This window comes from Myotis daubentonii, chromosome 4 (assembly GCF_963259705.1).
Source record: "Myotis daubentonii chromosome 4, mMyoDau2.1, whole genome shotgun sequence".
Lineage (NCBI taxonomy): Eukaryota > Metazoa > Chordata > Mammalia > Chiroptera > Vespertilionidae > Myotis > Myotis daubentonii.
Genome location: NC_081843.1, coordinates 78,928,573 through 78,946,657, shown reverse-complemented (window position 1 = coordinate 78,946,657; position 18,085 = coordinate 78,928,573). Strand labels below are relative to the sequence as shown.

General features: G+C 45.1%; 1 protein-coding gene across 3 annotated transcripts in view; it reads left to right on the top strand.

The window, feature by feature from the left end:
* The first annotated feature begins 6,052 nt into the window (after positions 1-6,052).
* The window catches only part of MAP1B (microtubule associated protein 1B), a 93,055-nt gene continuing 81,022 nt past the window's right edge, over positions 6,053-18,085 (top strand). Inside the window, exons 1-3 of one of the 3 annotated variants that reach the window (XM_059694370.1) lie at positions 6,192-6,331; positions 12,313-12,411; positions 14,998-15,099. Coding sequence is in view for 1 of the 3 variants with exons in the window: in XM_059694369.1 (XP_059550352.1) it covers positions 6,148-6,331; positions 14,998-15,099 (286 nt within the window). In the remaining 2 variants the exon portion in view is untranslated. Of the gene's footprint in view, positions 6,332-12,312; positions 12,412-14,997; positions 15,100-17,054; positions 17,087-18,085 lie in introns of those variants that run through there. The other 2 variants (XM_059694369.1, XM_059694372.1) reach the window with 2 other exon arrangements.

Below are 18,085 nucleotides of genomic sequence, written 5' to 3'. Positions count from 1 at the left end.
CACAGCCTTCATTTGGATAAATCCGAAATATGAAACATGAAATCTTAAAAGTACTAGATAAACTCTGGGAGAATTTTTCTTACATAACCTCAGAATGACAAAGATCTTTCTAATTATAACACAAATCCATAAACCGCAAATGAAACAATAGCTAAAATTAACTACATAAAAAAATATCTCCCACAGCAAAATCTGCAATTTACAAAATGAAAAAACAAATGCCAAACTGAGAAAAAAAATATTTGTAAGTCATATTAACGAAGAAGGCTAAGTTCCCTAATGTATAAAGAATACATTCAAATCATGAAAGAAAAATACTAGCAGTCCAAGGGGAAAATGGGCAAAAAATATAAAAAGTTCACAGAAAAGAAAATATAGATGGAGTCAGACAGCCTCACTTATAATAAGAGAAATGCAACTGAAATTAAACTTGCAAAAATCAAAAAGTTTGAAAATATTTATTTTGTAAGAAATCAGAAGCCTAATCCTATATTACTGGTCAAAGTCCCTACTGTTACAACACCTACAAGGGGTAAATTTCAACCTCTACCAAAATTACAAACATGGATATCCTTTGACTCAGTAATTTTGCAAGGAATTTATCCTATGGTTTCTTTTTTTAAAAATGCTTTTTCTTTCTTTTTTAAAACAATATATATTTTATTGATTTTTTAACAGAGAGGAAGGGAGAGGGATAGAGAGAAACATTGATCAGCTGCCTCCTGCACACCCCCTACCGGGGATGTGCCTGCAACCAAGTTACATGCCCTTGACCAGAATCGAACCTGGGACCCTTCAGTCCACAGGCCGACGCTCTATCCACTGAGGCAAACCGATTAGGGCCTATGGTTATTTCCTAACCTATGGGAAATGACATATATAGAACCTTATTTACTGTACATTGTTTATATTGTCAAAAGATTGGAAGAAATCACCAATAGAGGAGTGATAAAAATAGAAGACTGACAAATTATTATATTTGCACACAATGGGATTTGGTGCATAGGTCAAAAGGAATGGGAATGCTTTTTATGACAATTATGGAAATATTTCAAAGATATCTTTTTCTGTTGTTGTTAATCCTCACCTGAGGAAATTTTTCCATTGATCTTTTAGAAAGAGTGGAAGAGAGAGTGAAACATTGATGTGAGAGAAACACATTGATTGATTGCCTCCTGTACATGCCCTGACCAGGGCCTGGGCTGGGGAGGGGCCTGCAACCAAGGTACATGTCCTTGACCACAATCGAACTCAGGACCCTTTGGTCTGCAAGCCGATGCTCTATCCACTGAGCCAAACCAGCTAGGGCTCAGAGATATCTTAAGTGACAAAAGCAGGGCACAGTGTGTTCAGTGAGCTGCATCTGTGCATTAAAGAAGGGAGGAGTTGCCGAAACCGGTTTGGCTCAGTGGATAGAGCGTCAGCCTGCGGACTCAAGGGTCCCAGGCTCGATTCCGGTCAAGGGCATGTACCTGGGTTGCAGACACATCCCCAGTAGGAGATGTGCAGGAGGCAGCAGATTGATGTTTCTCTCTCATCGATATTTCTAACTCTCTATCTCTCTCCCTTCCTCTCTGTAAAAAATCAATAAAATATATTTAAAAAAAAAAAAAAGGGAGGAGTAAGCTGTTTTCAAGAATAGATTCAGTATAGTTCGTCTGGTTGTTTTGCTTATGCCATTTTCTTGTAGATTGCTCTTTCTCTATTTCTTGCTTATTGATAAAAAAATTCTTCCAAGAAAATTTCAAATATTTCTTTCTCTATGAATGAACCTTTATTGATCGTCTGAATTAGGTACTCTCTCACTTGAACAAAACTGTAAAATTATTAGAATAGTTTTAAGGTTTTGGGTAAAAGATCATTCCTAAGCAGGACAACTCCCAATAATTTATAAATGAAGAATATTGGTTTAACCTTATAATATACTTATTTAATATTTTATATGGTCAAAGACATCATAAATGGATACAAACTTAACAGACAGAGCACCATATACTGGTAAAAAAGGCTATATAAATAGATTCTACAGCAGTTTCTCAAAAAAGTTAAACATAGAGTTATTATATGATCCATCAATTCCACTCCTGGGAATATAACCAAAAGAGATGGGAACATATGTTCACCATAAACTTGTACACAGAGTTTCTAAAAAAAGAGAGAGAGACAGAGAAGCTCCTACAAATCAACAAACATAAAACCAACAGCCCAATAAAAAAAAAGGGCATATTTTAAGGAAAAAATGCAGTTAGTTAAAAAATAAATAAAAGCAAATAAAAATGCTTGCTCTGGCCAATGTGGTTAAGTGGTTAGGGCATCGGTCCAAGCACTGAAGGATCTCAGGTTTGATACCCAAGTCAAGGGCATGTACCTGGGTTGCAGGTTCGATCCCTGCCCTGTAGGGGCGAGTGTGGGAGGCAACCAATCAATGTGTATTCTGGGCACTTGGAATTCTCAGATGAGCTGGTGAGTATATATGAGTGTGGATAGATAGATATGGTTCTGGTCTTCTAGAGCAGAGCATTCAGCAGTGAAGATAGACAAATTTTAATCTCTATATATAAAAGCCTAAGTGACTGGCCAACCTAATGGTAGCTATGATGCACACTGACCACCCAGGGGCAGACACTCAACGCAGGAGCTGCTGAGCTGCAGTGACTTGGCAGCTGCGGTTCTCGGGTGACATATTCGGAACCAGAGAGGAGGGAGCCCTATTCCAGGATGTCACCCGAGAACCACCCTCTCACAATCCAGGACCCCTCAGGGGATGTCAGAGAGCCGGTTTGGCCCAACCCCTGCAGGCCATGCACCAGGCCTCTAGTAATTACATATAAGAATATAAAATTGCAATAATGCTAAGTGCTACAAATAAGAAGTGGAGCATGGGGCTAAAAGTGCATATAAAAAGGTTAACTGATCTGGTGAGGCTTCCCTAGGGAAGGATGGCTGAGGTGTTATCTGCAGGACAAGTAGACATTAACAGGCGAAGTTAACTAGTCAGTGCTCTTGTGGGGAGGGGGGCGGGGGCGGGGGGAGAGTATGGAGAAAGGTCTTGCGTTGGTAGGATGCATGGCCTGATATAAGTTCAGTGCGGCTGAAGCTGAAAACTAAAAATGAATGGAGTGCTAGATAAAGTTGAGGAGATAAACAGGGGCCAGACTTTGTGGACTTGCAGGTTACACTCAGAGTTTAATTTTTATTGAGGTGAGGTGACATAACCAGGTCAGAAAAGATCACCTTCCATGTGGTGTGAAGCATGGATGGAATGTGGATATGCTGATTCCAGTCAGGTGACTATTGGTGCTGCACAGGAACAAAACAATAGTTATAACCACTTCTAGTTTATAATAGATATTGAACTATATATAACTCAATAATGCCAATCAATAATAGACCGATTAAGTAAATTACAGTAAATAAAGACAACGGGTTAATATGCAGCTATAAAAAGGAATGGGAAATATTAATATTAACTTCATGTAATTAAGAAATTATTTCCAGGATATTTGTTAAAGCAAAATGGAAACAGTGTGTATACTGGATGTGCTGCTGTTTACCTAAAAAATAAACATTTTAAAAATGGAAGACCAAATAAGCCAAGGAAAAAGTTATTTATAGGAAGTCAGGGAACAGGGTGGAAGAGAAAGGGATAGAGACTGAAGTTCTCTGAATACAATTGTTTTGTAGATTTGACCTTGAAAACACATATTTTACATAACAGTAAAGCAAAATTAAATACAAAAAATCAATTCAGCCCTAGCTGGTTTGGCTCAGTGGATAAAGAGTCGGCCGTGGACTGAAGGGTCCCAGGTTTGATTCTGACCAAGGGCACACATGCCTGGATTGCAGGCTTGATCCCCAGTAGGGGGCATGCAGGAGGCAGCCGATCAATGATTCTCTCTCATATTTGATGTTTCTATCTCTCTATCCCTCTCCCTTCCTCTCTAAAATCAATAAATATATATTTTTTAAAAATCAATTCATAAAAACTGAAAATGTAACAAAACAAATAAACCTAATTATGTATTAAATTAGGGGCATACTCATATATAAAAGAATTAATTCAAGTGACTTTAAAACTGCATTTCCCTGCCGGGCAGGTATAGCTCAGTGGTAGAGCGTTGACCTATGAACCAGAAGGTCGCAGTTTGATTCCGGTCAGGCACATGCTCAGGTTTCAGGCTCAGTCCCCAGTGGAGGGTGTTCAGGAGGCAGCCAATCAATGATTCTCTCTCATCATTGATGTTTCTATCTCTCTTTCCCTCTCCCTTCCTCTCTGAAATCAATAAAAATATATTAAAAACAACAAAAATAAAATTAAGTAAAAGAAATAGAGCTAAAGAAAACCAATACATAAATAAAAGTGATAGTGGTTTAGAGAAATGGAACATAAGCACTAGATGACATTGACCTCCAATGGCTGACTTGGAAAACAGTGTTCCTCACCATAACTCCTCCCCGTTATGGTCTCTGGTGCTGGCTTCACTTCTCTAACAGCAACCAAATGCCTTCTTGTGACCAAGACAGAATCTGTTACCACTTAACTTGGAAACTCTTTGTCACTGTTCACTGGTGAATGCACCTCACCAGCAAACCTGTCACAGGTCCCAGGTGCTGTGGGCCAGACAGTTATCTTAGATATTCCCCACTGACAGGCTGGCCTGTATGCAGGATGGGGCCATAGCCTTTGGCTGTCCACATGTCTCCTATGCCAGGGTTTCAGCAAAGAGCTCAGAGCAAAAAGTTTATCACCAATAAGTCATGGTTGTTAATACCTAAGGCAACAAACTATTCTGGAAATCTTAGCATATCCAGTCGATTTTTTTAAACTAACATGCATTCTAGTATTAAATCTGTATTGGCTGCTCTAATTTCCACCCACTCCTCTTTCTTAAGCCTCTAATCCCTCAGCTTTTTATGATGGTACCATGTTTGACATTTTGTTCCTTCCTTATCACCACCATCCCTTTCCTGGGACAGAAGCTATATTCAATATGTTTGTGAGAAATGGCTGTAGATAGGCTGCCTTTAGAAAACATTTTTTATGAGTTCTTCTAAACATAGACAAAGGCAATCAAAATTCCCAATGCTTCATATATTTTATAAGACATCATTGTCACATGAAATAATTTTGCTTGTGTGTTCCCTAAGGAACTGAAAAGTACATTATAGTTACTGCAATCCTGCTGGATAGAGACAGTATCTTCTCTTTATTCTCTGTTATGCCCGATACTATCTGTTCAGCACATTTTTAAGAAAAGAAATCTGTATGTAGGCTAATGCATCTGTATTCCTCTCATTTCCTATGAATACCACAAAGCCAGGGTATTTTCATCACAGGGCCTTGCAGAGTAAGGTCCAAACCCTGAACAATAGGTTTAGTTTTTGCATTTTGTGATGTATTCTTTAAGTGATGTATTCTTGAATACTGGTAAGTCCTGTATGTCTTCCTAATTCCACAAGGCCAAAGAAAAGATAGGTTCTGTCTTGCTGGGCGGGGTACCTTGAACACCATGCCCGCTATGCTATCATAGCTCCTGAGAACCTGGCTTCATCACAGGCCACCAGGCAGAGGCCTGACTTGTGCAGCTTGGACAAGATCAACATCCCCATTCTGCATACGGAAAACCATCCCGTTCTCCAGCACGAACGGGGTGGGGTGGGGGGCAGTCTGGGGGATGTAGGTTGGAGCGTTTTCACAACCGCAACCCGGGTCCTTCGGTTTCCCCAACCCTTTGACTGTCGGCCCGGCCCTGACCATTGTCCGCACACCTCGTCCCTCCAGCTTCCGGGCCGCGAGTGAGATGATTTGCTGCAGATGACATCAGCCCCGGGGCCAACGGCTGCTGGAGAGGAGGCAGCCACCGCGTGAGGATGTGCCGGGTGGTCCTTTCCTCCTGCTCTTCCTCCTCCGCTCCTAGCCTGGTCTCCATATAAAAGCGGCGCCGCCCCTCCCGCTCTCAGTCCCAACTCCGCTCCGCCTCCCGCTCCAGGAGAGGGCGGAGGCGGAGGCGGTGCACCGCGCCAGGAGGAGGGAGGACGCAGGGGGCGGAGCGGAGACGGCACCTTCCAAGATAATCCTTTCTCCTGCGGCAGAGGAGAGGAGCAGCCGGAGCGGGGCACCTCGCCGAGGCTTAGCGGGCCGGCAGGATGGCGACCGTGGTGGTGGAAGCCGCGGAGCCTGAGCTGTCCGGCAGCACCGCCAACCCGGCGGCGTCCACTTCGCCCAGCCTGTCGCATCGCTTCCTCGACAGCAAGTTCTACCTGCTGGTGGTTGTCGGCGAGATAGTGACCGAGGAACACCTGCGACGCGCCATAGGCAACATTGAGCTCGGTAAGAGGCCCCGCGCCCCCTCGGGATGCGCTCGGGGAGACGCACAAACGCGACCCCACCCAGGGCGCAGCGGCCACCCTCTTCTGCAGGCGCGCCCCGCACCCACCTCTCCCCGCCACTTCCCCGCACACGGTCCGGACTGTTTTGTGAGCTAATTTCAGAGAATCATGTGAATTTGATTTGAGACCCAGTGGGAGTCTCCTAACCTTGAGGGATCTGCCCCCAGGCTGGGTCTGCAGATCCGAGCTAGCCACCGCCTCTCCCGCTAAATGAAATGCAGGTGTCAGAGGAGCAGAGGCCACAATCCAGCCGCTGTAACAGGAAGCAAGGGGTGGGTGGGTGGGGGGCGTATGCAGCCACTCCTTTCGACCCCTCTCTCACCCCACAAAATAATGGATACCCCCATCCCCGCCCGACCCGAGGTTGAAGCACCATGTGCCAGGGCCCGCGTGGGAATCATCCTCAGCACTGCTACCTCGGCCCCTGAGAAATGCCTTTCTCTGGCTTACAACCTTCGGATCTTTTCTTTCCTTGGAATGACTAGGCTAGTCCTATAGCCACGCCCGTACACCCCCCCCCGCCCCCCCGCCTCCCCCAGGACGCAGATGGAGAGCCGCTTGCACTTCATTCCCTGACGGCGCCTGCCTAGTTACCGCCCCTGGGACCTTGGTTACAGCTTTGAGAAAGGACAATGGGACCCCAAGTTGTGGGGTGGGGCTTCTTATTTTAAAAGTCTCAACCTCCAGAGTGATGGCTTGGGGGGCAAGTGTGTGTGGGGGGGTGGCGAGCAGGGCCAGCGCCTCTCCCGGTGCGCGCTCTGCAGAGGCCGAATAGCGGTTCGCCGGGGACCCCAGGCGTGGCCGTGAGGGTCCCACGGGCGCCGCCTCGGGCACGCGGACCGCCCCGCCCCTCAGCCCCACCAGGGCTGCCGCAGTGCTTCCACCTGCCTCCGCACTGCGGCGCCCCCTTCGGGCTCAGCCCGCCTGGGCCTCGGGCTCGGGGGTGCTGCGTGCCCCCACCTCTCCCTGAGCCCAGCTTTGTTGTGCTCCAAGTCCCCGGTTGGCAGCCCTGGTCTCAGCGTTTCCCTTCATCCCCGGCGTCCCAGACGTCCCCTCGCCCCCGACGGAGGTCGCCGGGTCCCCCCGCAGCCCTAGCCCACGCTCTTTTCTCTGGGGGTTCGGCTGGCGCTTTTCTGCCAGGAGACACCGGCGGGTGGGCGTGGTGCAGTCCGCAGTGCGGTCTCTACGGCAGCCCGGGGCGGACAAAGGGCGTTCTCGCAGCCCCAGTTCCCCGCCCCCGCCCCCCCCCGCCCCCCCCCCAAAGCCAAAAGAAAAACCTTATTTTAGATGAGAAAATAAACGCTTGTCAGTCATTTGCCTCTGCATTTGGCTGTCCCCAGAACAAAAGGCTGCAGGGTGGGGACTGGAGTTGTAGACCTGGTTCTTTTGTTTAACTTTAAGGCACAGATTTTCCCTTTCAGCTAAAAAAGGAAAAAAGAAAAAGAAAAAGTGAGAGGAATTAAGACTATTTTAATCGGGGGAAAAATCAAGAATAAAAGATTTCAATAGTGATATGCCTTATTCGAACATCTCAATAACCCTTATTTTCAAACTCTAAGCTTTTAATCTGATCTGTTCTAATTTAGTGTATTTGCACATTATCTCCTTGGAAAATTTCACATGTACTGACTTTGGGTGTGGCTCTTTATGAATCAATGACTATGGCTTTTAAAAAAATGCTTTGTTTTGTGTGTGTATGTGTCAGCACCATTGCCAGGGGATAATGATACATTAAGAGGTGCTTTTCTGTCTATAAAATTTTCATAACCATCCGATGTGGTGCCAGGAGAGGGGCCATCAGCCCCATTTTAGAGATGAGGGCCCAGAAAGGCAGGAAGGATGAGGGCACCGGCTCAAGGTCACACCACTGGTGACAGAAGTGCTACCCCTGCAGCAGCACTGGTTTTCTGGCCCTGTCATTATGTTAGTGCAGGGCAGGCTGACCTCAGAGGGAGATCAAACAGCAGTGTCCAGAGCTTGCCTTTGTATAGTCATCCACTTGTGGGCTGCGCCCATGCAGGGAGGTGGTTCAGAAATCACCTTCCCACCATAATTATCTCCCTGCTTTGTTACTCAGCTGATCATCCTTTCAGTATCTCATTCCTCCCGGGTTCATTCAAGCTGCTTCCGTTTGAGGATAAAATAGACACATTTAAGGACACATGTCCTCTTTTTTACACTACTAGCACTTAGTGATAAAGTTCAGGTTTGTCTTCCTGACATTTTCTTTACATTTTTAAACATTTTTAATGACGTGGTATATAGAGAGGAAAAGGCAAGTATCATAGATGAGGAACTCGGTGAATTTTCACAGGAAACACCTGTGTTTTCCAGAGCAAGAACCCGACATTTCTGGAATCCCAGAAGACCCCTCACGTTCCCTTTCCAATCACCGTGCCTTCCTGAATTTTCATTCCCTAATTTGGTCAGGTTTTGCATGAAACTCCGAAATGGCTGTATTGATCCCATTAAGAATCAACCAAGTGAGTCGCAGAGCCATTTCCTTACGCAGTAACAGATGCCGCTTCCCTCTGGAGATTGCTCTCCTGAGCCCTGGGGTCTCGGGTGCAGCTCAGGCTTCAGGCCTTTCAGGGCTAAGTGGTCCCATAGCTTTTCCGACAGTGTGAGATGACTTAGCAACAGGACAGGCCAGCTCTGTTTCCCCAGGCCTGACACGCCGCTGCCTCGGCCTTCGGGCCCCAGCTGGGCCTCCTCCAGAGGCACTCTGATACCGCCGCTGTGGCCGCTGGTGCCTGTGGGCCCCGCCGTGTGAAGCAAGATGGAGATGCTCCAGGGGCTGTGGCTCTGATTGTGTGCTGCAGGCCGGGAAAGCAGTTCAGCATCTGTCACTCTGGCTTCCTGTTCGCCCTCCCACCTCAATGGTGCTCTGTGGGTGTGGAGACCCTGGTGACTTGGATTTTTGCCATCCGATTATTTATTTATTTAATTAAATGAATTAATTTGTTATTCCCCCCCCCCATCCGATTATTGAGGAAGCCTAGAAAATCAATCTGTAGAGAGATGGTGGTAATGCGGTAAATCAACAGGCCTGAAACATCCCGATGTGGATGCTGAGTAAATGCTTCTTGAAACCAAGGAAGAGAGATGGTCACTCAGTTGTATTCAAGAAGGAAAATGTAAGGTTTGGTCATTTCCTCTCAAGTTTGAAACAATAGTCTTTCCTCCGATGGGTCTAGATTTATTTCATTTGCCATGCGGGACTTTATGCCAAATCATTGTCGTTACCACCACCTACAGCTTCTTGGAACCTTTTTTGCACCCCTCTCTAATCGGTCCCCAACATGAACTTAACAACCACCCCGTTTTAGCAGGGCCCCCACTCCTCCAGTTTATTTTAGGACATAGACTGCCTGCATCCATGCCTTGCAAACTGAAGCCTTGTGAGAGGAATCGTCACGGCTTCATTTTATTGTTTCAAAGGAATGCTGTCAGTTTAATGCTTTCAATTACTATTAAAGAGTGTAACCTTCCTCTGGGTAGCATTGGGAATCAGCAAGATTTGTTCATAAAAAGATACGTCTGCTGTGTAATGTCTATTGCCCTGGGTTTTTATTTATTTTTTAAATTTTCTTTTGTTAATCCTCACCACTGGATATTTTCCCATTGATTTTGTGGAGAGAGTGGAAGGGAAGGGGAGAGACAGAGGGAGAGAGAAAAACATCCATGTGAGAGAGACACATTAATTGGTTGCCTCCCACATGGGCCCGACCAGGGCCAAGGATCAAGCCTACAATCAAGGTACATGCCCGGAATTGAACCCAGGGCTCTTCAGTCTGTGGGTCAACACTCTGTCCACTGAGCCAAACCGGCAAGGGCAGCCTTGAATTTTTAGATGCAACTTTAGCTAATACATTGGTTATCTTAATTGAATATTTTCAGCCTAAGATGGCTAATAGAATTAAGAACCCAGGAAAATTGGGGTTTGGTTTTCATTTTATTTCAACAGGAAAAAAAATCAACACATGGTGGGAATTAAAAGAAATGTTAGAGAGTGTTAAATTTATTATATTCGTATTTATACTTTTCAAAGTCAGAAGGCAGATGGATTTCTGCTTGCACTGCTTAATGGTATCTAAAGGTTCTATGATCCATGCTGAAATGTAAGCCATTTCCCAAATTTAAGGTCATTCAATTGATGATTCATTGTTAATCTTGTCCGAAAGCTTACTTTTTAAATAAGTTATAACTTTTAGACCAATAAAATAAATTATTATAAATCACTTCTTTTGTTTGTGATATTTACTAATATTATTTATCATCAATGTTTGAAAAAGATGAGCTCCGAATGTAAGATGTTGTTAGCATGATACATAAAATATATATTATTATATAACCCACGTTGTGGGTTAAAGAAAAGGAAGAAAGTAAATCAAAGGTTAGGTCAAGGAAAAAAATAGGACAACTTTTATCTGAGAAATAAAACATTGAATTTAGCCTTTCCTTTAATTTTGTTTCTTTAGTTTATGATACCAACCTGACTTGATCACTTTTTAGCATTGTTTTACAAGCAGAATCTTAGGGGTACAGATTAATCCCTTAGATACTTGTAGAAAATATTGAAAAGCCAGTTTCTCAGAGGGAGTAACTGAAGCTCATGGAGGAAAATCAACTTGTCAAAGGCCCAAGTAACTGTCAGATAGAACGCACGGGCCATTTCAACATGGAATGCATGGTCATGAGCTTCTGCTTTCTTCAGTCTGCTGCCTCTTTTAGGAATATAGCTTTTAGCCTTTAAATGGAAGGTGTTTTTTTAAAATTGTTGGTTTCATGAAAGAATCCTGCAGAATGCTTGCATGACTGATAAACTTGGCCGGATCTAACCAGTATAAAGTTAGGGAACCTGGCTCCTCATTGTTCACTTTGACTTCTCCTATGACGACAGTGACACCCCCCCCCCATACACACACATACATACACATACGTACAGCCTTTTCTTCTTTTTCCACCTAAAACTTCATGTGCACTCTAGCCTGCCCTTTGTGCACTACTACCCCCTGAGGTAGGAGAGCTGAGAGAGAAAGATCCTTTGTTACCCCCTGATCTCTGTGACTGGAGAACTGGTGACAGAGTGATGGCACTCCTTCCAGATCAGGTGGGAGAGTTCTCAGGATGCCTGGCCATAGTTTAAAAAGTGGAGGTTTGTCTCCTCCAAAGGATGGAGTTGCTGTTTTGCCCCAACTTGGGTAAGCCAGTAAGGAGCACAGTCTCCATGGAGTGTTGGAGTAGCAGAGCCTCAGGGAAGAGCTTGACCTGTTGTTTCCTGGCGGGGCGGGGGTGTGGAGGGGGTGTGGGGGGGATGTGGGGGGGGGAGTCATCAGAAAAGGGCCAGGAATTTATCTTGGCTTCTCTACAACCCATCAGAGACCAGGATGACCTGCTTTTGAAAGCCAGCACTCTACCATTCCCTCTCTGAATTCAGGGGAGAATGTGGGAAGGGCCAAAGAAGATACATATTTTTTTGTCCTACAAGCTTTAGAGGGCCCACTAGTGGCTTCCTCTTAGACACAAAGGGAAGATATGTAATCTACTAAATGCAGCATGAACCTTCATTGAGAAATACTATTTCTCTTTACTGATATTATTCATTAAAAGGTACAAAATAATTCCAAAGTATTTTATTTCTAAAATTGGTATAGAAAGTGGTATAACTCCAAAAATTTCCTAACTAAAATAACCAATAAATCCATTATAACCTTTATTTTATAAGTGGTAGTAGTGATTATGCATTGCTAAGAAATAATTTGGCTAGAAATTGCTCCCTTGAAAAGAGAACCTTAATTTTTTAGTTTCATTGGGTGAATTAAAATGGGAAATTTTTTTAGCAGCTGTTTACTAGTATAATTTAAAAATTGCTAAATGGTTTTTCTATTATTTCATACTTTTTCTATTGCTAAATTACAGATCATATAACCAGGAACTTTATGAAATATAACACAAGGATTTCATTGCACATGTCATGACAAGTTAATTGAGGCCAACGGAAAAATGGCAAGCAACAATGTAAGAACAAGTTTACGTCTAACCCTAGATGAAGTCATTCAAATGGTGTAGCACGTTGGACATTACTAAGAACAAAGGCAGAAAAATTGTATGAATTTAATTTCAATACATATGTCTCATTATTAACTTATTGACCCAACTTGACAAGCCAGAAGACAAAGTAGAGCTCAGACCTGAGCACAAAGAATCCAATCAACTATTACTAATTAAGCAGCTCAGACAGGACTCCTCAATTTTTCACACTAGATGAGTAAATAGTGTATGTTTAGATTGAAGTAAAATATTCTAATGAATTCAGACCCCTCAACCTGTCAAGCTCTCTGTGAAACAAAAAGAACCCATTTATCATTTCTGCACTAAAAAGATCCTCGATATCTCAACATGCCTTTCTTGTTAAAATTTAAATACTCCATTAGCACAAATGCAAACTGAGACTGATAATGTTTCCAGGGAGACTCATAAAATTCTCCCTTATAATTTAGCCTCTCTTTACGAATGTTAACTCTTTCATACCTGAATTATTCCCACGGATTACTGTGGAGAAATTTCTCCCTCCCTATAGTGGACATACATCTATTGGGAAATATTCTTCATAGTTGAAAAAGTGTTTGGTGTATAATCTGAATACATATACATATTTTTTTGGGCGCCCTTGACTGGGACTTAAACCCGAGACCCGTTAGTGTGCAGGCCAATGTTCTAACCACTTAGCAACACTGGCTAGGGCTCAAGATATTTTTGATGTATAGTCACCTGAGTGCCCAGAATATTTTGTAATGTGTGTGTATTCTTTCTGATATTTTTATATGTTTTTATATTTCCCCAAATAACTAGATGGCTCATGGTAGAGCCAGTATATAGTATCCATAATTATATCTTTTGCCTGGGTGTCCTTCCTTCCTTCCTTCCTTCCTTCCTTCCTTCCTTCCTTCCTTCCTTCCTTCCTTCCTTCCTTCTTTCCTTCCTTCCTTCCTTCTTCCTTCCTTCCTTTCCATCTATCTAATCTAATCTACCTTGATTCTTTGCAAGATAGGAAGAATGAACAAGAGATAAATGGGAATAAATGCAGATATGCATTTAGGATTTAGAGGTGTATTTAACGCACTCCTGTATGTACTTCCAAGTCTGTGCACCCGACTAATGACCAGCAAAAATGATAATTCACTAGCTGTGATATACCTACTTTCAAGCCCTGCCCTTAGTAGGTATGTAGTAAATGACTGTAGTTCCAGAGATTTGTTCCTGGCAGTTAAGTATGCCCGTGCAAAGGTACAATTATGGATACTATACACTGGCTCTCCCATGAGCCATCTAGTTATTTGGGGAAATATAAAAATATATAAAACACATACCGACTCCGGAGTTTTGTGGTTCCTCAGTTGACACTGGCTTGCTCCTCAAATTTCCCTTCTCTGATGTCCTCTGGGCTCCTCTCTGCATCTCCTTTGGGGGGGCAGGAGAGAGGAGGGCAGAGGGGCAAGAAGGAGGAGACAGGGAGGGAGGGCAGCAGCAGTCCTTGCCCGGGTATCCTCTCACCCCAGCTTCCAGCCTAGTGACAAAGGACCAGGACTGAGGCAGGTCTGCCCCGGCACAGTCTGGAATGTGTGGGTTCTTGACTTCATGCAGGAAATATTTCACAATACTAGCCCAGTGATTTTGAGGTAGGTTTATTAAAGCTGGGGACAGTGAAACAAAGGAAAGGCTTAAGACAGAAGAGGTAAGATCAGAGCAACAGGAGTGAGCCTAGGCAGAGCTGCCTTTGTCCTTTAGAAAGAGGCAGTAGTGAGCTTCTGTGGGAATAGACAGTGCATGGCCCCCAGCTCTGTAGGAAGTTTATGAAGTATAAAAAGTGGCCGCATTTCTTTGTCTCTGGATGAGAAAATGCAACACAACTAACAATTGTGAATGAAAGAGCTGCTTGCCAAGCTGAGCAGGTAAAATAAATGCCTGGGAGGACAGACAGGCTAAGTCTTGAAGATTGAGACCCAGCCTTTTCATCAAAGATCACACAAACTTTTCACTGATATCCAGGGGTTAACAAACTAAGGTCAGAAGTGGGATGGATAAAGAAAAGAAACTATACATGCACACAAAATGCATAGGCACACTGCAGGAACATTTAAAAAGCAAAGGCCTGGACTCGAATGCCAGCCCCTGTGCCGCTGGCTTTCCCACCCTCATCCTACATTTTCTTGCCACTTACAAGTAGACCACGGGGAAGCCAGATTGTCTGGTGGCCTCTTAACTGCTTCAGAACTCCCCATCTTTCTGTCCTTTCTATTCCCTCACTGGAGGAAAGCCTGTCATTTTCCTAATAACTGTTTTCTTTTACTCTTGCAGAAAAGCTGCATTTACACTTTACAAGGGACAGAAGTTCAGTCCACATTGCTAGTTATCCCTCCTTTGCGGCCTGGTGGAGAGAACTCCCTGGCCCTCCCATCTTGTGGGCATCCCATCACCAAGCTCTTCAGAAAAGGAGTTTCCACATCCTTCCTGAAAGCCTGAGACTTGTCACAGTGATGCTTTCCTAACCATTCTGAAATGACCAACTGGAAGTCTGTCAACTGTTCTCCTTTTCCTCCTTAGGAATCCGATCATGGGACACAAACCTGATTGAATGCAACTTAGACCAAGAACTGAAACTTTTTGTATCTCGACACTCTGCAAGATTCTCTCCTGAGGTCCCAGGTGAGACTTGGGTTTAGTGTTAGTCAACTTAGAATTTGAAAGGATGGGGAAATAGGCCATTGACTGGAAAACTCTGCCTGGGTTATCAAAAAAGACTTTCTCTTATTGCTGAAGGATTCTTTGTATTTGTTATTATCTACTAGAGGCCCGGTGCACGAATTCGTGCACAAGTGGGGTCCGGCCGGTCTGCTCCGATGGGGGCCCATTGGGCCAGGCCAGTGGGGGTGGGAGGCTGCAGACTGTTGGAGGCCGGCCCCGCCCCTGATCGGGGTGTTGGGGGCCGATCAGGCCCGGATCAGGCTGGTTGGCTGCCGCAATGCGCGTCAGAGTCACCAGTTGTTCTGGTCGTTCTGGTCATTCCGCCGTTCCGGTCACTGGGCTTTTATATATATACTAGAGGCCCGGTGCACAAAAATTTGTGCACTCGGGGGGGGAGGGGGGTCCCTCAGCCTGGCCTGTGCCCTCTCGCAGTCTGGGACCCCTTGGGAGATAACGACCTGCTGGCTTAGGCCTGCTCCCGGGTGGCAGAGGGCAGGCCCAATCCCTAGGTGCAGCCCCTGGTCGGGCTCAGAGCAGGGCCGATTGGGGAGTTGGGGCGCCGCCCCGTCATGCACAGAGCAGGGAGATTGGGAGGTTGCGATGCCACCCTCAGTCACGCTCAGGGTAGGGCCAATTGGGGGGTTGGGGCACCGTCCCCTGTCACACTCAAGGCAGGGTTGATGGGGAGGTTGTGGTGCCACCCCCTGTCATGCACAGAGCAGGGCCAATCAGGGGGTTGGGACTCCTTACCCTGTCACACATAGAGCAGGGCCCATCAGGGGGTTGGGGCACCGCCACTCTCACACTCAGGGCAGGGCTGATGGGGAGGTTATGGCTCTACCCCGTCACACACAGAGCAGGGCCTGTGTGTGGGGGGGTGTTGGGGAGCTCCCCCCTATCAGGCACAGAGCAGGGGTGCTCAGGGGGTTGGGGCCCCGCCCCCTGTCACACACAGAGCCGCAGGGCGATCATGGGGTTTGGGCGCTGCCCCCTGTCACGCTGATCCCGGTGCCGGGAGGCATATTACCCTTTTACTATATAGGGTAGAGGCCTGGTGCATGGGTGGGGCCGGCTGGTTTGCCCTGAAGGGTGTCCTGGATCAGGGTGGGGGTCCCCACTGGGGTGCCTGGCCAGTCTGGGTGAGGGGCTGAGGGCTGTTTTCAGGCTGGGAGTGAGTGAAGTTCCCAACCGCTCCTTTTTTTCTTTTTTTTTTTTTTATTCTGGGCCAGCTTTACCTTGAGGCTTGGCTCCAGCTCTTAGGCCTCCGGCTGAAAGTAGGTTTCTGGCCTTTGCTTACAATGTTGCGAATCTGCTGGCTTAAGTCCGGCGGTATTTGTTACAATGTTTCTTAAACTGCCCGCTCAGAGGCCTGCAGCCGCAGGCGGGGAACATTGGTTTCCTCCGTCACTGAGGCAAGCAAGCCTCATGTTAGTTTCAAGCTGCCTGGCTGCCGGCCGCCATCTTGGCTGACAGTTAATTTGCATATCTCGCTGATTAGCCAATGAAAAGGGTAGTGGTCGTACGCCAACTACCATGTTTCTCTTTTATTAGTGTAGATAGATTAGGTTAGTCAGAAGCCATATTTTAAGAAAGTCAGCTTAAGTTGTCATTGTGTGGGTTATATATTTTGTGTATTCTTACAGGTTTTTGAAGTTCTGGGGTATTTTTTAATTATTATTATTATTTTTTGCTACTTCACTGTACTCTGACCTTAAATGTTACTCAAATGAAGCTATGAATATAAATTAGATGCTTCCAGAATCTCACAACCCAACACCCTCCCAAGAAAAAGGAAACATCTGCATTTCAAAATAAAATATACATCATAATTTCATCCTTGAAATATCATACACTTTTCTTAATAGAGGTAAAAGAGTCTGAGGTTGCAATTGCTGTTAAAATAGCCTTTCTTTCAGAAATGAAAAAAGAGTGCTACAGGAAATTAAAGGTAAGGACACAAAAATTTTTCATATGTGAAGATGCTTCCAATAACCAGTCACTGAAAAGGGACCAGGACTGAGGCAGGTCTGCCCTGGCACAGTCTGGAATGTGTGGGTTCTTGACTTCATGCAGGAAATATTTCACGATGCGAGTCCCAGTGATTTTGAGGTATGTTTATTCAAGCTGGGGACAGTGAAACAAAGGAAAGGCTTAAGATAGAAGAGGCAAGATCAGAGCAACAGGAGTGAGCCTAGGCAGAGCTGCCTTGGTCCTTTAGAAAGAGGCAGCAGTGAGTCAGCTGGGTGGTGTGGACTCAGGAAACAAGTTATAGAGGCAAACAGAGGGCCCTTGCAGAAAGATTCCGGGTGTTGCTCAGGATGAGCTGCCGTTGCCTGCTGCTCCCCTGATTGTAAGTGTCCTGGGAACTTTTAGAGCTTAGAAATAAAGCAAAGATACACACCTGAGGAAAGATTGCGGTGGGGGGGTGGTGGTGCAGGAAGGCATGTGCATGCCCAAGGGCGAGCACACACTGGGTCCTTTGCCTTAAGGTTTTTATCTGTTTTCTAAAGATGGGAATTTTAGGGGAGGATCTCAATAGAATATTCATCAGCTTTCCAGGTGTGTCCTTTGACATGTCGATGCATCAAAATAAGCATATAGAGTAGTGGTTCTCAACCTTCTGGCCCTTTAAATGCAGTTCCTCATGTTGTGACCCAACAATAAAATTATTTTCATTGCTATTTCATAACTGTAATGTTGCTACTGTTATGAATCATAATGTAAATATCTGATATACAGGATGGTCTTAGGTGACCCCTGTGAAAGGGTCGTTCGACCGCCAAAGTGGTCACGACCCACAGGTTGAGAACCGCTGATATAGAGGGACCAGGGTCATTCTCTGGACAGTTTCACCTTCAAAGAATGTCACTGGAAAGGGACTGGGACTGAGGCCAGCCTATCCCAGCTTGGTCTCGAATGTGTAAATTATTTGATCCTAAGTGTCCTT